At 36.9% G+C, this 23254-nt stretch overlaps 4 protein-coding genes across 4 annotated transcripts; 3 read left to right on the forward strand and 1 right to left on the reverse strand.

Annotated features, from left to right (window-relative positions):
• Positions 1 to 1707: 1707 nt before the first annotated feature.
• Positions 1708 to 7378, reverse strand: LOC145601992 (uncharacterized). Its single transcript, XM_081658100.1, has 7 exons — positions 6992 to 7378; positions 6837 to 6904; positions 5545 to 6290; positions 5216 to 5345; positions 4378 to 4718; positions 4166 to 4296; positions 1708 to 3607 (listed from the first exon to the last, which is right to left on the reverse strand). The coding sequence occupies exons 1-6, from the start codon at positions 7302 to 7304 to the stop codon at positions 4170 to 4172; spliced, it is 1725 nt and encodes a 574-aa protein (XP_081514226.1). The 5' UTR covers positions 7305 to 7378; the 3' UTR covers positions 1708 to 3607; positions 4166 to 4169.
• Positions 1868 to 3389, forward strand: LOC145602717 (putative UDP-rhamnose:rhamnosyltransferase 1). The gene has a single exon (XM_081658887.1). The coding sequence runs from the start codon at positions 1983 to 1985 to the stop codon at positions 3387 to 3389; it is 1407 nt and encodes a 468-aa protein (XP_081515013.1). The 5' UTR covers positions 1868 to 1982.
• A 7073-nt stretch (positions 7379 to 14451) lies between the features above and the next one.
• LOC145601442 (receptor-like cytosolic serine/threonine-protein kinase RBK1) lies at positions 14452 to 20996 on the forward strand. The gene is made up of 8 exons (XM_081657465.1): positions 14452 to 14754; positions 14943 to 15485; positions 19140 to 19400; positions 19527 to 19681; positions 19816 to 19895; positions 20021 to 20162; positions 20325 to 20474; positions 20572 to 20996. The coding sequence occupies exons 1-8, from the start codon at positions 14742 to 14744 to the stop codon at positions 20728 to 20730; spliced, it is 1503 nt and encodes a 500-aa protein (XP_081513591.1). The 5' UTR covers positions 14452 to 14741; the 3' UTR covers positions 20731 to 20996.
• A 684-nt stretch (positions 20997 to 21680) lies between these two features.
• Positions 21681 to 22751, forward strand: LOC145602811 (Tetratricopeptide repeat (TPR)-like superfamily protein). The gene has a single exon (XM_081658964.1). It carries the CDS (start codon positions 21853 to 21855, stop codon positions 22501 to 22503), a length of 651 nt encoding a protein of 216 aa, XP_081515090.1. The 5' UTR covers positions 21681 to 21852; the 3' UTR covers positions 22504 to 22751.
• The last annotated feature ends 503 nt before the right edge of the window (positions 22752 to 23254 follow it).

The following is a 23254-nucleotide window of genomic DNA, read 5'->3' on the forward strand; positions in this document are numbered from 1 at the left end:
AAGACCTGGGAACCTTCCGAATATGACACGCCCTAAAGCTCTTGACCATGTCGTTAATAGCATCCAAGAGCCAGACATAGGAGATATCCTTCCCACCTTCCCTTGTGAGAATAGAGACAAGCAGAGCACAGTCCGTATAAACTTGCAAACGATCAAAACCCCTGCGTTTAGCCATCTTGAACGCGCACAAACAAGCTTGAAGTTCTGCCTGAAGAGCTGAAGCCGCTCTGGTAGCCATCAACCCACCACCCAAAACCAAATCTGAACTGATATCTCGCAAGATCCAACCAGTTCCAGCCGTATTATCAGAGGCGCTCCAGGCACCGTCGAATAGGAGACAACAGTCGAGAGCGTCAGAATCCGATCCTTGAAGCCAACTTGTCCTCAATGGAAGGGACACCAGACAAGGGGTAGGAGCCGAGTGACGGATGTCAGAGATGGCCAGAGCCTCCTCCCCTCGAGAAACCCACTCAGCCGCCACTTGAAGGATAAGAGTGGGGCAAACCACAGCATGACGAAACACCTTGTGATTGCGTGAGATCCACACTGCCCACATAAAATAAACAAAAAAAGCAAGATTATACCAATTCTTGACTACTCTGAAATTCGTCATTGTGTCAGTGAACCAAGGACCAAAAGGTTTATCGAGCAACGACTGACGAGAGAAGCCTAGGGGGCCATGAACCAGAAGATCAGAAACAAGCTCGCAATCCCTGAACAAGTGGGAAACAGATTCACAATTCTGATGACAAAAGACACAAACCGGAGAAACAGGCATCCCTCGTTGATGAAGGATAGTAGTGAGAGGTAACGCATCATGAAGCAGCTTCCAGATAAAAATCTTTAGCTTTGGGAGCATGGAAAGCCCCCAGAACTGCTTCCACCATGAATCAGAAGCTGGAACGCTAGCCACCGAAGCAATGGACTGACGAGCCAGCAAGGCATAAGCAGTCTTAGTGGAAAATTTCCCATCCCTTGTAAATTTCCAGTAGACAAAATCATCCATAACACCAGAGGGTCGTTCCAACGAAAGAATCCTCTGCGCCGACACAAGGTCAAACAGGCGATGTATTATGGAAACATCCCACGCGTTTGTACGCGGATCTATAATAGAAGAGACATGAGTCGGCCGAGACGACTCACTCATCGAAGCCTTGAAAGTGACAGGGCCACCCGACACCCAGTCATCCTCCAAAATCCGAACCTTAGACCCAGAACCTACTTTCCAAGAAAGACCCGAAGATAAGGCAGACATTCCTTGCATAAGTCCACGGCATCCCCAAGATGATCTGGGGGAGCCTCCTGCCCGAATGGAGGAAAGGGAAGGATACTTGGAAAATAGAATTCGTGACACCAAAAGCTGAGGGTGCTGCTGGACACGCCAACATTGTTTTGCTAACAAAGCAGAATTTAAACAGGAGACACTTCGAAGGCCTAGGCCGCCCATACCCCTGGGAAGATGCAAAAGAGCACCGTCATCATGTTGTAAGTTGGAAGTGTATAACACTATAACAGACCAAGATATGATGTTTAGATTTATCTACTCTTTCATACTACAACTTTTTTTTTTCCTTCTTTCCAGAATGCATGCGCTCAATTGTTGCTGTCACATGTACATGTACTTATACACCTGTATTTGTTCAACTCTCAGTACATATGAACTACATATGGCAGTATAAACTAGATAAGCTATAAAAGCAACAGAGATGTCAAAACAACAATTCCCACGTCGTTGATTTTTGTTTCCCAGATTCTTAATTTCTTATCATACAGATGTAGAACTGCAGATAACTTTCTATATAGTAATTCATATATATCCTACGAAATGTTACATGCATACTCAATACTCATGTAAACAGGTGTCCCTTGATAGAACAATACCAAAGAAATTCAGCGGCAAAGCTTATCCACAAAGTTGTGATCTCCCATTGCTTCAGTAATCTGTTATTTGTCCCTCTTTTTCTCAAAGTATCACAGGAGCCATGGATAATAGGAAGGAGCTTCACATAGTAGTGTTCCCATGGCTAGCATTTGGCCACATGATACCATTCCTAGAGCTCTCAAAGCACTTGGCTACAAAGGGACATCACATATCTTATGTGTCTGCTCCACGAAATCTTGAGCGCCTCTTTCCAAAAATCCCCCAGGAATTGGTTCCCTTTATAGAGCTAGTCCCTCTTTCACTACCAAGAGTTGAAAAGCTACCCCAAAATGCTGAAGCAACCTCAGACGTGCCCTTTGATGATGTCGAGTTACTCAAGAAAGCCTATGACGGTCTAAATGAACCGATGGCTAGGTTTCTGGAAGCTGCTTCTCCAATTGATTGGATCATCTATGACTTCCCCAGCTATTGGCTGCCTCCAATTGCTGATAGACTGGGTATCCGCAAAGTTTTTCTGTCTTTAATGAATGGCTGGAGCTCTGCAGCTTTTGGTCCGTCATCAAGTATGGTCAAAAATGGCGCTGGAACATGGAGTAACCCTCAAAGCCTGACTAGTCCACTCAAGTGGATTCCATTCCACAACAAAGTTGTCTACCGGTTCCACGAAGCAAAGAAGAGCATCAGCGCCACACACAAAAATGCTTCTGGTGTTTCAGATATGTTCCGCAGTGGATCTTCAGTGCGTGACTGTGATGTCTTTGCCATACGTAGCTGCAGAGAGCTTGAAAATGAATATTTGCAACTTCTAGAAAAGCTTCACAGAAAGCCAGTGATCCCTGTAGGCTTGTTGCCAATCTCAGTGGACGAGGGCAAAAGGGCAAATGATGATACCTGGCAATCAATAAAGGGTTGGCTGAACTCGCACACAAATGATTCAGTGGTTTATGTAGCCCTAGGCAGTGAGTTTTCTCCCAGTCAAGACGAAATCATCGAGTTGGCACTTGGATTGGAGTTGTCCCAGCTGCCCTTCTTCTGGGCACTTCGGAAACAAGCATATAAACCACTGGAGCTTCCGGATGGGTTTGAAGAACGAACAAGAGATCAGGGTTTGGTTTGGACAAATTGGGCACCTCAGAGCCAAATATTGGCACATGACTCAGTGGGGGCTTTCTTGACACATTGTGGCTGGAGTTCTATAATAGAGGGACTTCAGTTTGGAAGACCACTAGTTATGCTACCATTTGTCTTGGACCAAGGATTAAACGCAAGAGTTATGGAAGAAAAAAAAGTTGGCATAGAAATACCAAGGAACAATGACGATGGATCATTCACTAAATATTCAGTAGCACAATCACTGAAGATGGTGTTTGGGGACATAATTGGTAAGATCTGCAGAGCTGAGGCAAAAAAATTGGGCAGAATGTTTTCGGATAAAAGCTTGCAGCAACATTATATGGAGAATTTCAAGGAGTACCTTTACCACAATAGATCCATACCTGAGACCTAATGTAATTCTTGTGTAAGCAGATGATATCTATGTTTATAACCTAGTTAAAAGCAATTTTTATTTTTGGGGATCCTTCGTCATTTCTTTAGGTGCCAATTGAGGATGTTTGTGTCCTTGTAGCATGTTCCATGAAATAATTGCATCCTCCAAATTGGTCAGCAATACCAATTGTCAATTTGCCAGGTCAAAATTCAGGATCTATCATATCCCCTTCTTCACTGACACAGAGCAAGAAACAGAATAATTGATTAGGTAGTGCTCAACAACTTAGCTAGCTAGGTCAAACAACTATCTCATTGTTTTAGAGGTACTATGTTAATTACAAATATCAACCAACAAATCAAATTTCACGGCGAAGAAGTCAGCTAATTCAATAAGTAAGTAGCCAAAAATCTAGTGCACAAGCTAGTAACTGTCATTAAACAAAGCTCCAATAAGGCTAACATCATCCCAAATTAACATAATCAAGAACCTCTCATGAAATAATAAATTAAGAGATTTCATAGCATGTAATTGTATTTAGATAGTGCCATATGCTGATACCATGTATATTGGTGGATTTCTGTGGTACAATGCAGAGAGATTCTCACCTTTTTTTAGAAGAAACAAGTCATCAACTACACATATAGACTTGTAGAGGCATCTAGGTCAGTTAAAAATTGTATTGTGGCAAGTTGGGGGTAGTGAACCAGTTATGAGAATAATTATGCATACAAGACCAAGCAATACAGCTACAAAAATAATTCATGAAGATGCATAGAATTGTGAAAGCTAACCTATCTATTTTGAAGGTGAAGTCAGCTTATTCTCATCCTGATTTTGCTTCAATGAGGAATCCCCACCCATCAATTCTTGGAAACCTTCTACCTTCACTGGTGGTGCCCTAACAGTCCCAATACTCATACTCCTGCATGAAAGAAACAAATTCAAAAAACTATCCAATTATTCCTGTAGAACAGAATCCATCTCTAACCCAAGTATATCTTACGGCGATGATATCTGCGGTATCTGCATGGAAGTTGGCTGCCTCATTTGATTGCCAGACGATCCCATGAACCTTTGAAAAACTTGCTGCTGCTGCTGCTGCCGCCATTGAATCTGTTGGGCTTGTCTATTCATTGCATTATATGAATTATTCTCCAAAGGTAATTCAGGTGGGTTCTCCAGCTTCACCTCAACCATGGGACGATCTTTCTCCATGCTCATAATAGGACGCGGAGAAGACGCTGTCCGCCGTTGCAATCTCTCCAGGTGTTGTTGTTGTTGCTGTAAGGTCAGATTCTGGGGATGAACCATCTGAGGCATTTGTGGGTTTATTTGTCGGGGTATCTGCAAAATTACCATTAATTGCAAACAAAGTTTTCCCAACATTAATTAGTGCAATGCTGGTAGTGAAGAGCCAAGGTATAGAGTCCTTCCTAAGCTCCGAGTCCTATTTATTTAACATTCTATAAAACTCGCAATATAAAGGTGATAAAATATCTGGTACATGGAACCCTGCACAAGTTAGTTTTCTTCAAGGTTTTGGAAGAGAAGCAATATACCTTTGGCTAGAAGTACTGAGTAGTTTATTATGATTACAAGATTTTGGAGCTTTTTTTTACCATATAATCATCTTAGAGAGTTTTTTTTCACCTTATTACCCTTTTCTTTTATAGGGGGAGGGGTAGGAGGGGTGGGGGGGATTCAAATTTGATTGTGATACTCATGGACAAGGTAAAACAGAATACTTTTTTGGTATCCATGTACTTGGCAATGGACACAACAAGACATTTCCCAGCAACTAGCAGGCGTACCTCACAGAATACAGATGTAAACCAGCATACCTGTTGGGGGAGCTGAAGAGTATTCTGCTGTGGCGATGGAAGCTGAGACTGCATGCCCTGTACTTGCTGTGGAGTTTGCTGTGCAACGTTCCTAGTATCCTTCACGTATTCAGCCAAACTGGCAAGGTTACTGCAGGATAAAAGGCAAAAAGCATTTACATGTATACCAATATGCAGAGGTCATGCCTCAGAGCAGAAAATAATCATTACATGGAAAATTCATAAAATCAACATGTGTTTGGATAATGACAAGAAAGCATAACATGCTAACAAGAATCACATTAAAAGCATGTACAATATATTCTCTGCACAATATTTCCCCTGCTCACCTATTTCCTGTTACGTGGAGGAACATTTTAAGCAGTTCCATTGCTGAACACTGCTTTTTGTAGCTATCGGCAAGGACTTTCAATATGCTACCTAATTTAGAAATATGGCAGCTGAGAAACTGGGATAAGACCCGAACCGGAATTTCAGAGGCACCTTCAAATCCCGCCTTTGTTAAAACACGGGCAACCGCCCTCTTAGATATCTGCATTGCTTGTTCATGACCCAACTGTCTTCTGCTGCCATCCGACCGAACTTTTGTACGGGCTTGACCAGAACCCTGTTCTAGATACTCAGGCCTGATACCAAGCCTTTCAAGCATAATAGAACTCTTGGTCATTACTTGAGGCAATTTATCAAGAACACCAAAAAATTCCACTTTCTGCTTATCATCACTTGATGTACTAGGTGCAACTGCACTATCTGGTACGCAATTCATCATAAACATTGTTTCTGGAAAGAAATAAGTGCTATCACTACCAGACATATCTTCATCCAAAATTGCATTAGGTTGCATTCTATTCTCAGAATTTCCGAATCCTCTGCTTTCATCCTCCTTGAACACTATTCTCCTCCTCTTATGCCTTTCCGTAAATTTCAGGTAATTAGACATTTCACTGGGATTACGTCTCTCAAGTTCTTGATTCGGAATTGATAGAGTGTATGGCTTGCTCATCCTGTAATTCTCAATAAATTGATGATACCATGTGTCCGGAAAATCTTCCTGTCTGAATCTCTGTGGTTGAACCTACACAAATCACAGGATGTGCTTACATATGGAAAGAAAGAGTGATCACCCCTATTAAACTGACCATTATAAGCTCAACTTAAATTGCTTCATCATAAATGCATTAACACTTTTGTCACTGGATATGGTATGCTACAAAACTAGAAACCCTATGAATGGAAGACTTTAAACTTTCTAGTTTCTACGCATGTGTTATCGCGATTCGAAAGAACAGAACAAGAGAAAAATGCAAACTTTTCCCCCTATAAGGAAATTAGCAGCCACAGAGAGATGCAAACTTTTCCCCCCAAAAGGAAATTCGCGACCACATTTATAAAATTCCAACAAAACCCCCAAATCATATCTCATATACACATGAATTTATTTAAATCAATACAAACCCTAGTCAATTCATATACACAATTCAAAGAATTATCAGCATTATTAATTGAAACCCTAAACATATACAAAATCACTGAAACTACTGGCATTACATCACAATCAAATCCAGTTCAACTTATCAACAATTCCAATTCGAAGAAATCAATCTGAACAAAAAACACAAACCTTAGGATCTCGCTGAGGAACACCATCCTCCAGGGTGAAATAAACATCATCAGCATGCAATTGCAAATCTTCCATAAATTAAAAACAAAAATCAACTCCAATTCAATCAAATTAGGTCAAAATTGAGAAATTGGGGGAATGAAATAAAAACTTACAATTGGGATTGAGAAGAGAAACAAGAGAAGACGAAGAAGAAGAAGAAGGGAGAGAAGCATTGGAAGGAAGGAAGAGAGAGAAAGCGGCTTTATCAAAGAGAAGAGCGCGAACACGAAGCTGAAGTTGGATGTGAGACCTTGACTTAGACTTGGAGTCGTCGGAAGCCATGAAAGCATCCCAAGAAGAAGGAGAAGAGAGAAAGTGGACAAAAGTTGAGTAGAGTGAATCGCCAAGCCATGTCCGCCATATCCCGGAGCTTTCAAGCTTTCTTGCTAGATCGTAGCCTTTTCCATCGTCGCCCAGAATTGACATTCTCTCTCTTCTTTCTTCTTCTCTGTTTCTTCTGATTTAGTTGTTGTTCAGTGGTTACAAAGACTACAGTCAATGGGGAGAGCGGAGAAAATCAGAATTTGTTGAAAGTTTTTTAATTTATTTGGAAGCAAAATTTGTGTTAATCAATCTAGCCATCTAGGACATAGTCCCAATTGATTTTGCAAGGTGCAAAAAAAGATCCGTTTTGAGATTGATTTTAAAAAGACCAAATTGATTTGACTTGTTTGGACACAGTAATTTACCATAATTAAAATTTAAAATAGATTTGATTCAACCTCATTCGACCCAAATCAGAATTCATTGAACCCGACCCGAACACCCAAATTAACACCACTAATTATTGCAAAGAAATCTTATCTCTACCCTATTTCTACTAAAATTATATTTTTCCAGTTTCAAAAACCACCACTAAAAATGTGAGACCTTTTACATGGTCAAAGACTCAAAGTGTTGCAAATCTTATAAAAACGGAGAAAATATCATATTTTCAGACATTATACTTATCCCCAAAGCAGCTTAGTTTAGTTACCCATATTTAGCTAAAAGTTAATTCAAATTGCCTAACAATTACCCTATAATTAGTTACAAATTAGAAATGTAATGAAGAACATTATTCATTGAATTTTTATTTGAGCTGTGTTTGGCAAAACCGGCAGTAGCAGGCCTAGTGGGTAGAGCTGTCAATTCGGGTAGAGTTTGGGTCGAGTCAAATTAGGTCTCGGGTTACATCAGAATCAGGTTAGGTCATGTCAATCTAGCTTCAGATCAGGTTCAGGTTCACGTTGGGTCAATTTCAGTTCAAGTTATAACGGGTCGTTTACCTTTTTCAGATATAGGTCAGGCTCAATTCGAGTTAAAATCAGATCGGGTTCAATTTCAGGTTCGGGTTGTATTGAACCGGGTTTAGATGGGTTAACAAGATGGTACATTCGGGTTCGGGTTTAGGTTAGTGTTGAGTCGAATTCTGGTTCAAGTTCAATTCTAATAAATATCAATGTGGCCAAGTTGAACTATATAACTACGCCTTCCATAATTACCGTGGTAGGCTTGAGTTTACGAAATCACTTCAAGTTGTGAACGGGTAAAATGACCTTTTAAGGGAGTATTGGATGCTTCCACCGACCCAATTGTACTCCCGGAGGATATTGGGAAACATAATAAACATCTCGGCAATTTCCAGGCGAAAAAAGGTCAAAATATTAAATAATTGAAGGCTATAATCCACGCTTTTTGAGGAATTTTAAGATTTCGGGGCCCGATGGCGAAAAGCCTTGAAACCCTAACGGATACATCTCGGGGTTATATAATACCGTTTGAAACTATATATGATCATTATAAGTTGTCATAAACGTCCGTGATAGGCTTGAGTTTACGAAATCACTACAAGCTGTGAATGGGTAAAATGACCGTTTAAGGCATATTGGATGGTTCCACTGACCCAATTTGACTCCCGGAGAATATTTGAGACCATGGTAAACATCTTGGCAATTTTATTTTCGGGAGAAAAAATGTCTAAAAATTACAAAATTGAAGGCTATAATCCACGTTTTTTGAGGAATTTTGAGGTTTTGGGGCCTAGTGGCAAAAAGCCTTGAGACCCTATGGGATACATCTAAGGGTCATATAAGTCCGTTTAAAACCACATACGATCATTACATGTTGTCATAAACATCCGTGGTTGGCTTGAGTTAACGAAATCACTTCAAGTTGTGAACGGGTAAAATGACCGTTTAATGGCATATTGGATGGTTCCACCGACCCACTTGGACTCTTGGAGAGTATTAGGCACCATGGCAAACATCTCGGCAATTTTTATTTCCAAGCGAAAAAAGGTCAAAAAAATTACAAAATTGAAGGCTATAATCCACGCTTTTTGAGGAAATTTTGAGGTTTTGGAACATGGTAGCGAAAAGCCTTGAAACCCTAAAGGATACATCTTGGGATCATATAATGTCATTTGAAACCATATATGATCATTATATGTTGTCATAAACGTCCGTGGTAGGCTTGAGTTTACGAAATCAATTCAAGTTGTGAACGGGTAAAATGACCGTTTAAGGGCATATTGGACGGTTCCACCGACCTTATTTGACTCTCGGAGGATATAAGGGACCATGGTAAATATCTCAACAATTTTTATTTCCGGGCTAAAAAAGGTCAAAAAATTACAAAATTGAAGGCTAATCTACGTATTTTGAGGAAATTTTAAGGTTTCGGGGCCCGGTGGCGAAAAGCCTTGAAACCCTAAGGGATACATCTTAGGGTCATTTAATTCCGTTTGAAACCACATATGATCATTATATGTTGTCATAAACGTCCGTAGTAGGCTTGATTTTACGAAATCACTTCAAGTTAAAAACGGGTAAAATGACCGTTTAAGGGCATATTGGATGGTTCCACCGACCCAATTGGGCTCTTGGAGGGTATTAGGGATCTTGGTAGTTTTATTTCCGAGCGAAAAAAGGTCCTAAAAGTACAAAATTGAAGGCTACAATCACGCTTTTTTAGGAAATTTAAGGTTTTGGGGCCCGGTGGTGAAAGGCCTTGAGACCATAGGGTATACATCTCGGAGTCATATAAGTCCGTTTAAAACCACATATGATCATTACATGTTGTCATAAACGTCCGTGGTAGGCTTGAGTTAACGAAATTACTTCAAGTTGTGAACGGGTAAAATGACCGTTTAAGGTTATATTGGATGGTTCCACCGACCCAATTGGACTCTTGGAGGGTATTAGGGACCATGGTAAACATATTGGCAATTTTTATTTCTGGGCGAAAAAAAGTAAAAAAATTACAAAATTGAAGGCTATAAATATCACGCTTTTTCAGGAAATTTTGAGGTTTTGGGGCACGATGGCGAAAAGCCTTGAAACCCTAAGGGATACATCTCGAGGTCATATAATGCTGTTTGAAACCATATATGATCATTATATGTTGTCATAAACGTCCGTGGTAGGCTTGAGTTTACGAAATCACTACATTTTGTGAACGAGTAAAATGACCATTTAAGGGCATATTGGATGGTTCCACCGACCTAATTGTACTCCCGGAGGGTATTAGGGACCATGGTAAACATCTTGGCAATTTTTAGTTCCGGGCGATAGAAGTCAAAAATTACAAAATTGAAGGCTATAATCCACGATTTTTGAGGAAATTTTGAGGTTTCGAGGCCCGGTGGCGAAAAGCTTTGAAACCTTAAGGGATACATCTCGGGGTCATATAATTCCGTTTGAAACCACATATGATCATTATATGTTGTCATAAATGTCCGTGGTAGGCTTGATTTTACGAAATCGCTTCAAGTTAAGAACGGGTAAAATGATCGTTTAAGGGCACATTGGATGGTTCCACCGACCCAATTGGACTCTTGGAGGGTATTGAGGACAATGGTAAACATCTTGGTAACTTTATTTTCGAGCGAAAAAAGGTCAAAAAATTACAAAATTGAAGGCTATAATCCATGCTTTTTAAGGAAATTTTGAGGTTTTGGGCCCCGTGGTCCCTAACACCCTCCGAGAGTTAAATTGGGTGGGTGGATCCATCCAATTTGCCTTTAAATGTTCATTTTATCATTAATTAAGTTCTAATCAAATTAGAATAAATAAGTTCAAATCAAATCATCATTTTATGTGCGAGTTTTTTTATCATTAAATATCTTTAATTTCGTAATGAAAAAATTGTAAAATAAATATTAATTTAATACAATAATTACAAATTTAACAAGACCGCATTTAATACGAATATATTTTTTTGTATAGATTATTATATACTCACTCTGCCGACACTTATGTGCAAGTGCAAGTGTGCAACAAAGGAATATTTTACGTATATCTCACAAATAATACCCCTTTATTGCACATAATTGTGGGCGGAGGAAGTATATAAGGTTAAAAATTGGTCCAATGAGATAATTGACTTAGAGATTCCTTCCACTTTCAAGTTTCAAGTACTTAGCCCACATATAAAACCATGAGCCACGTGAAGATTTATTTATAATAATGAAGTTTCTCGAAGATTATTCAATGGCATGCATATGAAGTTGTGTAAGCTTGATGAAAGCAAAAATGATACTTGCTTACTATAGTGGTTAATTCACACTTCTTATAGACACAATTGTTAAAGTACGTACAACTAATTATATATACTTGTAAGCAAAGTAGCCAATTCAAGTTGATATTTCTCAAGGTATTTCTTATTTGATAGTTGATAACTTGATACTATCCCACAATATAAGGGATGCTGGTTACCATCTTAAGCCTTGTTAAGATTATTCAATAATTGGTGAAATACAGATGACCAGAGCTGATTTTCTATCTTCATCCACAACCTAAACCAACCCACTAATCACTTAATTAATTTAATTAATTAAATCCCCCTCTAATTAATCTAACCCACCCTTTTCATCATTGTCTGAGTACATAATAATCATAATATATATCTCTCTAAACACACGCATGGATTAGTTGCCCCACCATGGTTTGGATCACCCAAAATATTTGGTCAAATTGATGTTGTAACAATATAAAAATTTAAATTAAATTAAATCAAATTGTTATTTGTTTTAATAATATTAAATTAGATAGTGGAAAGTAAAGTTGCAACATATTGTTGACTATTTTGTCTTGAAATTCATTGATGAGGATAATTGTAGTTTAGAGAGGCGTTAATTCAGTTATACTCACTTCTCTAAATGAAGTGACTTTAGTGAAGTTGGTGTTCTTGGTTTCAACCCTTGGGAAAATCAATATCTTTGCAAAAATTAATAACAAATCAATGGCAATTTTAACGGGATTAGTTCACCAACTTTTTGGGTTCAACAAGTTCATGTCATACTCATTAGTCATAATCCCATAGTGGTAAAGATATGAAGTATGTGTTTTTGTACCTTCCAAAATTCAACTAATTCAACATGGCTTTACCACTTCTATTCCTCTTTCTATTGACAGAGATACTTAGTGAACGTACCAATAAAGTTGTTAGAGTCTAACAATACATATAAAATACAATGTTTAATCGTTTGTCATATTAGTACACAAGTTACTTGACAATCACCATGGGTGATTTTTCAATTCTAGTTGTTTATAAGCAAAATTTTTAAATTTAAAAAAAAATTACGTACAATTGTCTCAACAATCCAAACACGTGAAAGATATCTTTTTTCATTTTGTATTATGTATTTATGAAGACTATAATAAATCACTTTTTACTTTTATAATAGGTAAATTATAATGACTCACAATAAGTTATTGTAAGTTCGTCTCATATAGGACTTTTTTCCCTAGTAATACATCACTACATCATCATGGTACTAACTACTTTGTACTTTGTATTAAAATGATGATTTGCAATTCATTAAGATATTATAATTTAATTTTACAATTAACCCAAAACATCATTAGAAGTGTCTTTTATATGATGCAACTCTGTCTCTCTATGATGCAAGTACTCAATGTTGTCAAATATGTGTTATACATCATTGATCATTGTTGTTGTGAGCATGAATTGACTGACATGTGCTTCTATGCGAGTTACACTCGTAAATACAATAAGTTAAGACTTAGAAAACAAGTTTAGGAAGCTCTAGTTCTTGAACGTATTACTAATAGTCTAATACTACAGTATAAGATTAAAAGGTTCTTGAACACCTATAAATCGACACGTAGACTATAATGGAACACACTTCCCTCTTATATTTTCTGTTTTTATTATTAGATATTCTATATTCTATAATAAACAGTACTTTTTGTAAGAAATGAAATATCAAAAGATGAGTCCAAAGTTATGCAGGCTCCAATCCAAAAAAGGGGTCTCCACAATTTCCCTAGAATTGTCCTTTATAATGGCTTTAATAGTGTGTACATCAGTTAGTTGGTTCGTTAATTGCCTGCCTTAGCTTTTGCGTAGCGTTAGTTGCGGCTAAATTTACGACCATATAAAGGCGCAATATCCATCGATCTCATTAGCATGCCATGCTAGGTATATTACAAACAACGCTCCATATTTTACATTAGTGTTAAATATACAAGAAATATACTCCGTATGTTTTAATATCTTTGTTATTATTGCATATATTTTTGATGTTATCAATATACCTATATACTAAAGGTGAAACCAGAAATGACACTTCTCATAACCTGGTTAAAAATTTTCCCTCCAAAAGGTTTTTTTTTCAAAGCTTCTTAGAGAAGTATTTAATTTATTACTTACTTTACAATAATATTTCTTTTCTTATTTGGCAAGTATATTCATTTGTACACATTCAACAAAGATTTATATATTTATTTATTTTATGACGGGAACAAAGTCATATAATACAATAATGTAATATTATCTATAACTTTGTAATGTAATCCATGGTCATTTTTATTAGTAGTGCATGCATTTCTTCCTCTGTTTTCTTTAAAGATTCAAAAAAATTGTAATTATAGAACTTTCATCCTATTTTGCAAATTGATATTATTTTTTATTGTAAAATAATTGTATTAAACTAATGATAAATATTGAAATTACCGTGCATGGCACGGGATCTAACCTAGTTCTTTGTAATCGTCAATGTGTATCTTAATGATTTTAGGTATATCTTAGTGATTATATAGGTTGGATATGTTCGATAATTTCAACCATAATCGAAATGGGTATAATGTCATTTACCTTATTGAGTTTGTAAGGTGGTTTTTAAGATTAAAAATCGAATCCTGTTTACATCATTGTCATTTATGGCTATTTCTATACCCAAAAAATAGACATGGAGCAATATCACATCACATTAGTTCCTAAATGTCTTTATGATAATGGTAGAAACAAAATCCAATTAAGGTATAGAAAGATAACATAGGATGCAAAACACAATCTTTACTATTTATGCAAGATAGATAAGATAGACTAGTATACATAAGTTTTATCTAAGAAAAATTAATAAGAAAGTAGATTGGGTGTCATGTTTTATCTTTACGAAAATATAATACTATACCAAACACATGAAATAAAAAGAAGTACCAAATCTTCTTTAGTGAACCTTAAAAGAGGAAAAATTAGTAATTCCTAACCCATAACATAGAAAAACAGAAATATTAAAGAGTGTATATATAGCAAAACTTATTCCAAATCATCATAAGCTAAACTACTTTCCCTCCCTTCCCCTGCTATTCCCAAGAATAACCACCATTACAAGATATACCCTTTTCTCTTGCATCATTTTCCCTTCTTTTTTTCCTTCTATCTCTTTTTCCTCCTCTTTTCTTCTTCTTCCTCAATCTTCCTCTTCCTAGGCCTCCCAAATAACCCCAGAAAATTATATGAATGTAATTTAAGGAAGCCTCCTTTTCTAAGTGATCTCTTTGCATTCTGTTATAATCATTGCAGATAAGAGAGCTCTTAGAATTTCGATAACGGAACCCGTAAATCTTCCCCATAATGACCGTCTCAGGTAATAAAGTTTCCATCTTTTTTTATATTTGTATAAGGTTATCTATTTTCAATTTAATCAATCATATAAAAAAAATCTAGCATGTTTATACATGTATTGCATAATCAAATTTTGTCATGAAAAACAGGGGTGTTCTGTTTTCTGATTATTAATACATGTTTTTTGTTTTTCTATGTTGTTAATTACAGCGGATGAAATTCATAAAACCCAAAAAAACCCAGAAACAGAATTAGAAGATGCATTCAAAAATCTGGGAATCAAAACAAGCGAAGCATCTCCAAGAGGAGTGCTGGATATTCCAATTTCAGATGGTTCCTCTGTTTCTGACAGCCCAAAAAGCAGCAGCAGCAGTTGCAGTCCCTCAGAAAAACCTTCTTCCCCTCAGAAGGCAGATGAAGGCGAAAGCGAAAGCGAAAGCGAAGGTGTTGGCCGAGGAGGAGGTGGAGGCAAAGGAGGAGGAGGAACATTTTTCAATCCATTGACTTATGGGGTTAAATTTAAGGGATTTTTTGATATAATGAAGAGGAAATCCGGGGTTAGAAGATTGTCCAGTGGTACTATAAATTTCCTTAGTAACTATGATCTCTCTGCGAAGAGCCTGCGCAAGAAATTGGCTAGGATTCGCAGCGCCGAGGATAGTTTCGATTGCGGTCTTCTATCAGCAGCTAAGCCTTCTTGGAGGAACTTTAAGTATTCAGAGCTTGCTGTTGCTACAGACCATTTTAGCCCTGGTATGAAACTCAAAAACTCTTACCTTTAACATTGTTAATAATCTATTTTTTAAATTAAGTTTTGGTGTTCTTTTTTTCTTAGCTCAATTAAGGGTGTAGATTTACCTCAAGGGTGTAGATTTTCGTTTTTGTGGTGGCTACAATAAAAATTGTAGCCATTGCAAAACCGTCGGTTAACATGAATCTCATTTTGGCAGATAAAACTGAAATTGAAAATATATATATATATATATATATATATATATATATATATATATATATATATATATATATATATATATATATATATATATATATATATAAAATAATTTTTTATTAGGTGTAATTACGAAGTATTTGATTAAGGTTATTTATTAATTTGGTGAAGATGAGGATTGCTTTGTAGAGTACATGTTGCCAGACAATTTCTATTGTATACAATTAAGACTATACTGGTGCTTATTTGGGAGAACTCAAAATGAATAAAGAAATAAAACTAATTAAATTTGGTTAGAGCATGATACAACCGGTTGTACACTTACATCATCGATAGCCTGTTATGATATTAGAAGAATATATTTGCCAAATTCGAGTAATTTAAGTTCATAGAAGTTAGTAAACTGAGTATGTTTACGTAATGATGTGCGGCTAATTAGTGGTTCTGGTTTCAGTCCATATAGAGGGGAAGTTGTGACTTGCGGTGTGTTTATGCGCCTAATTGAGTGATTTTGGTTGAAATAAGTTAAAATTAGTGCGTAATTTACTTTGACCAGCAGACTACGGGTCCAAAAAACAAAAGAAAAAGCCGCCTGAAAAGTAGTCAATTTTAGGCAGGCTTCATTGACAGTGGCGTAGGGAAAAGGACTGAAAGCTTGTTTACTAGAAAATTCAAATTAAGTTAATACCAATAAATTCGTATATAGTTTGGAGTACATAAGATGTATAGCAGTATAGTTCTATAACTTCATAGGTCTTCAAGTCTATTTATAGAGGAAACCCCATCTCCTATGCTAACTAGTACCTTGGATCGAATGCTCTTACATACCTTAAATGGTGTGTAATTATGGGTTTCCATAGATATCTCGTATATAAGGCTAACTCGTGGTAGTATTCGAGTGGTGAGTGATGATTGGCCTTGTGTAAGGAATCAAGGCTAACCCTAGTAGGTTCGCAATGGCTTGTACGTAAGTACGATGCTGTCGGCAAATTGGCCTTTTCTAATGGATATTTTGGCTAACCTAGGCATACACATGGCATAGTAAGACACTCGTACACGTACTCATACTTAACGGAGTATTTAAGAGCATATTTGATATTAATACTTATCAATGCCATCTCCACTTGAGGATGGAGAGACACAATTCACACAAAGCATAAGATATTCTCACGAAATAACACTTAATGTTGAAATTCTAAAGTACCTAGGATCCACAAGTCTCAATGAACCCATTATGTATAATCTTTATCTCATAACAAAACATATCAACATTTAAATTGTGATCATATCTTAGTAGTAAAACAAAATAAAATCAATTATTTGTTTTGATATAATTATATGAGATACATTCTATCGTTTTGATCTAACTTGATCTTAGAACTTAGGTTTTTTCTTGTATCGATATAACATTTACTCGGATAGAGAAAGTATTAAAAGTTATAACTAATCCAACCTCCACCCGATAACAGCCACCACCAAGTCAAAAAAGAACGGCTGGGCCTAAAACGTTAGTTACACACTTACACTTGGGCAGGACAGCAAGATATGTGTTTATGGGAGAAATAAGAACTGTACGACAACTTTAGGTAGAGTAAGATTTATACAAACTTTAGGTACTTCAATGCATATTAATTTAACATATGGTAGTACTGTGCAGTGTACATGAATACAATTAATGATCTTTGACCTACCAATAAAACAGAATAAATTATGGTTTATTATTTTGCAATGAAGATAGTAGTATAAGCATACTCTAGCACAGTATTTGTCTTTATGTCAGGGTTGCTTCTGATCCTACGTTTGTCAAAGAAGGAAAATAGTATTAATGGAGTTTGCAGCATGGTTGTTTAAAGAGGGTGTTAGGTTCTAATTAAGCCTAACTACTGCCTAAAATTTAAGAGCATTGATGCTTTTTTTTGTTTCTCCCCTCTTTTTTGGTAGTCAGTACTCTGTAACACACTGTATTCAACCAAAGAACAGGGTACCGGTTAATGGGTCGACAATGCTCATGAACCAGAAAGAAAGACGGTGTATTGATTGCAATCTGTGTGTCGATTTTCTCTCATAATGGCACTGTTTGGTAATTGATTAGCGGTTAGTTGGTTGCTATAAGTCAGTTACATTGATTGGTTTAAGTAGCTAGTTACATTTATGTTTTAACGAGCTGATTGTATTAGCTAGTTACATTACATATTTACATGTTTTATCCAATGATGCTCCCTTGAGCCCAACCAGTTCATCATATCTTACTAAACAATCAATAAATAAAAAATAAAAAAATTGTCTACCAAACAAGACCTATCTATTTGACTGGTTTTGTAGGGAAAATTAAAACAGTATGAATTAAGAGAAAAGTCATACTCGAACCAGTATATGCATATAGGTCCATTATTGATTATTCATGTGCCATGTCAAGTACCCTTTAATTCTTTATATTATAAAGTGTCATGTATGGACCTCATTCTCATTCCAAACATTAAGACTAATTAAAGAGTTATAACAAAAGGTCAACTACCTATCTATTTTAGTTGACCCACAGCGGTCTACTTTTGCTACCTTGTTCTAGGATTAGGTTGCAGCAATTGCTATTTGTTATATGTAAAAATTGACACATCTCATCAAGCTCATGTTTAACGTGGCCCTTACATAAGTTATACTGTTACAACCACAAACTATACAGATAAAGATAAATATGATCATTAGAGGATTGGGTCAATCTGCATTTCAGCCTTACAGGTTTGGATTGTGCGGATTAGGACAAACATAGGTTGGGTCATATCGTTTTAGTTATAAGGTCATTTTCGCCGTTTGGAACATGTAATGACTAATCTTAAGTTACTTTCAAGCTTTGATTGAATAAATATGACAATGTGGGTAATTCTATGTTACTTGACTTGTTACATTGACAGAAGCAAGCCGACACATGAAACTTTGTTTAATGAGAAACTCGTGGCATTTTTGCTGATAACTAGGGTCATTTACTCATTCTTCATCAGTCATTATGCTAGATGAATTTTTTTAAAGAAAAAATTAGTCATTTTCGTTTTTTGGATCAAGCAATGAAGAATCTTTGGTTTGTCTGTGGTTTGAGTTTGATAAATATGGGTAGATTATGTCTTATTACACCAGCGGGTTTAATGTTGTTAAATATGGGTAGATTAAAGACTAATATAATACGAGTATATGCTTGTCTAAGGTGCACCGAATGACAGATAATCTAATCCTTATCGGTCCGGCCACTCTAAAACCCTCTCCTTCCTTTCCTCCTCGGCTCCTCCCCACTTGCACCTAACAATATAATTAAGAATGGATCGGAGTGACATGTAAATGGTGCTACAACAGTTGTAACACCATATACATATCGATTTATTTCAATAAATTGATTAAAGACCATTAATGAAATAGATGTATTGTAAACACAACTACTGAAGAAATATATTTTTCTAAAACCTTGGCAGGGAGGTTGCTAGGGAAAGGGGGGCACGCAGAAGTGTACAAGGGATGTTTACCTGATGGTACAATTGTAGCTGTGAAGAGGCTAACGAAGAAGGGAGAAACGGAAGATGAGGAGAGAACTGCTGATTTCTTATCAGAGCTTGGAATAATTGCCCATGTAGACCATCCTAATACTGCTAGTCTTGTTGGATTTAGTGTTGAAGGTGGTCTTTACTTGGTCCTCCAATTTGCTCCAAACGGCAGCATTGAGTCTTATCTTCAAGGTACCTTTTGTGTTCATCTTTTTCATCCTCACATTTAAAGAAAGACCTGTCAAACAGTTTTACAGACATTACTTTATGAACTTAGTCAGAAATGAAAGTAATTAGAGAAAAACCCAAAAAATGCAGGATCATTAGGAGGTTTGGATTGGACAACAAGGCTCAAGGTGGCTGTAGGAGTAGCAGAAGGATTGAGTTACCTTCATCACACTTGCCAGAGGCGGATAATTCATCGAGACATCAAAGCCTCAAATATACTACTAGCTGAAGATTATGAGCCACTGGTGACCATCTATCTCAACAAACAACTACTTTCAAGTGTTTGATTAAAAGCTTTTCATCTTGTTCATGTTTCACCTAACAGATTGAATTTGTTTTTTGTTTTCTATTCTTGCTATTGGCTGGAAATTGGACACAGATATCTGATTTTGGGCTAGCAAAATGGCTTCCTGAAAAATGGCTTCACCATGTGGTGTATCCTATTGAGGGCACATTTGGGTAAGCTAACAGACTCACTCTAGTTTAAAAAATACTTCTTTTGATTTAAGCAAGTGTATTCGCCTTTTAGTTCACTAGATTTAGGCTGATCTACTTTCTCTATTTCTTTCTTCTTTTCTTATCAGCTATCTGGCTCCAGAGTATTTCATGCATGGGATTGCTGATGAGAAAACAGATGTATTTGCATATGGTGTGGTATTACTAGAAATCATAACAGGTCGTCATGCTGTTGCTGTTTGTTCCAATCGACAAAGCCTAGTAATGTGGGTATGTGTATTCAGAATGTTGAAATACTTAATTTTTTAGAAAGGAATGAAGTTAAGAACACAGATTTTCACTACTTGACTCGACAACAATGTCTAAAATACTTACAGTGTTAAACCTGAAACCCAAAGTGTTAAAGTTCTGAAACTTCTGTTTTCCCATCAGGCAAAACCTTTCCTTGACTCAAGCAACATGAAGGAAATAGCAGACCCAAATTTGGAGGACAATTATGACCCTGAGGAAATGAGACGCATGATGGCAATAGCTTCCATGTGCATTCATCATACACCAAGCAAACGCCCTTTCATGAATGAAGTAACTGCCTTGTCTCCAATACTTATCCTCTTTTAGTGTATTGCTTTTATCTATTGTAAAACTAACTACCTACCTTTAATTTTAAATTGTGATCAAGGTTGTAGAGCTACTTCAGGGAGAGGGTGGAGCAGAACAGATAAAGGAGAAGTCGAATTCCCAAAGATCAATTATGTTGGACGTGTGTGACTTGGAAGATTACACAAACTCTAATTACCTACAGGATCTCAATCGCCATAAGGAACTAGTCATGGAGTGATATGTCCCTCAAGCTGCCACCTTTTGTCTTTGGTTATCCCTCGATTTTTCTATTTGCATGGGATGACATTGATGCTGCAAACAATTTGCTTGGCATCTAGGCTATATAGCTTTCCTTCCTAGGATGTTGAGTGTAAAGATAAGTAATATCAACAATTGTGAAGTGTAGAGATTATAAGTCTAATGTTATCATCAAGTAGAAAAGTTCAAGGTCTTGCTTCCTCACTCGAGGAAATACAAATGTTGTATTGGATAGCTTGGGAAATCAAATGCTCTGTACAGTTCAATATGTTTTCGAGTTTTTGTTCTTAAGTAGGCCTTCTGCTTTCTATGTCCAGAAACAAACATGACTTAACTTGCAAATCATAGGAACCAAAGAAGATTGGTTAAAACCTTAATAAGAAATTTAAAAAGTTTACCAGAGTTAGCAATTCTAATTGACACAAGGTCTAAATAGCTCAATGATTCGCAATTTGATCTCAACTCTAGGTAACTTTAGTGAAAATCAAATTCTTTTTGCCAAGGCACGTATGACATCCTCAAATAAAAATTATCACACAAGTTTAATCAATTTGAATTGAGCTAAAATTATTTTTATGATCGAATTTTCCCTAATGGCCTAATAGCATGTATGGAGTAGGGCCTGTTCTCTTACGTTGAAATTCAATTCAGTTCAGTTGAGTTCAGTTCAGTTCAGCTGAGCTCATTTCAGCTCCTAATTTCCTTCTCTTATAAAATATTCATTTCAGTTCAGTTCAGTTTAGTTCAGCCGAGTTCAGTTCAGTTCAATTTAGCAGAGTTCAGTCAATGAGAACAAGCCCGTAGTATCTAAAGTACAAATTTCTCAGTTATTTTTTCTTTTACTAAACTTAAGAAACGACGTTAAATTACATTACTTCCTAAATAGAATACATTGCGATCTATTAAACAATATACCTTTTCATTTGTGGATATACTTTTAGCAATTTACACTCGATGTAAACTAAAACAAAGCCACAAAATTCAGCATGTAAAAAATCACAAATCACAACAATGCACCACATAAAGTGAACAATCAAACAAGAACATACCTGAACACACGCAAATCAGGCACAACCAAATTGATTCTTTCCAAAAACCAAAAATGCAAATCATATCATCGGAAACTGCGATTCAGCTAGCTTTTCTAGCTCTAACCCTAGCAATCTTCTTCGTCATCTACAAACTTCCAAAAAAAGCCTTCTCGAAGCTTCGATCCAACAACCGCGCCGCCTCCCAATCAAGCCGCCACTTCCTCAACGGCGCTCAACTCCTCAGCCGCGCAAGATCAGCGCGCAACCGCACCACAGCCGAGTCCTTAGCCAAAGACGCAATCGCAGAAGCTGACCGCGCAATCTCTCTCCTCCCGCGCGACGCCGCCGCGCTGATTCTCCGAGCCTTGGCGCTCGACGTCCTCGGCCGCCGCACATCGGCGCTCCGATCACTCGACGCCGCGCTCTCCCCGCCGGCGGTGAAGTCGCTGTTAGGGAGAGAGAAAGGAGATGCGCTAGTGAAAAGGGCCGAGTTACAATTGGCGGTGAATCGGCGGAGAAGAGTTGACTCGGCATTATCGGACCTTGTTGAAGCGGTGAGTTTGACTCGGGATAATCCGAAGGGGTTTTGTTTATTGGGCCAGTGTTATGAGATTAAAGGGTTGAGAGATGAGGCTTGTGAGGCCTTTCGTGAGGCCCTAAAGATTGAGCCTGGGTCCACTCAGGCCCGTGAAGGTTTGGGCCGACTGAATTCATCGACATGATCCAATTATTATCTATCAATGTTACGTTGGTCTTCTTGTTGTAATTTTTTAAAATTTTTCTGAGAAATGTTATGTGTTTTGTAATTTGTATGTTGTTCAACTCATTTTGTTTTATAGCCGTTTCTTTTTTCTTTTGATGACTAGAATTCGTACAAGTAGAATGATGTAAAAGAGATTTAATCCGTGATGTTGATATTTCCTTAGAAGCTTATGATGTGTTGATTTTGATATCAACATTATTTGCACAATTGTTTCCCCTCTTTGTTTTAAGACTTTGATTTAGGATGAGGTAAAAAATTGAAATTATAAATTTGATACAGTTACTCAATTAGAAAATTAGGAACTTGCTCAGCAATTTAATTAAGTGCTATCAAATATCAATGCATGGATAATGTGTTATTGATGAGGCTGTTGGAAATAAAAGAAGGCGGTTGTTGATTAGATTTTCAAAGGGGGCAATCCTATTCAAATTAAGTGTTAAGTGCTATGAAATTTGATAATCACAGCAGATGATCATTGATTAGAAGTAAAATTGAGGCATTCAAATTCAAATAAAGTGTTCTGTTAGTAATTAGAATTCCGATTTTTATAATTGAGCCTTTGATGTATGCAAGCAGACAGTAATGGTTATAGATAGCAATGTATTAGCCTTTGAGGTGTGCAAGTGAAAACAGTAATGGCGAATACATAGATATGAGCCTTGAGGTATGCAAGGGAAGACATTAATGGTGAAAAATATATGTAATGTGCC

This window comes from Chenopodium album, chromosome 21 (assembly GCF_948465745.1).
Source record: "Chenopodium album chromosome 21, dcCheAlbu1.1, whole genome shotgun sequence".
NCBI lineage: Eukaryota > Viridiplantae > Streptophyta > Magnoliopsida > Caryophyllales > Amaranthaceae > Chenopodium > Chenopodium album.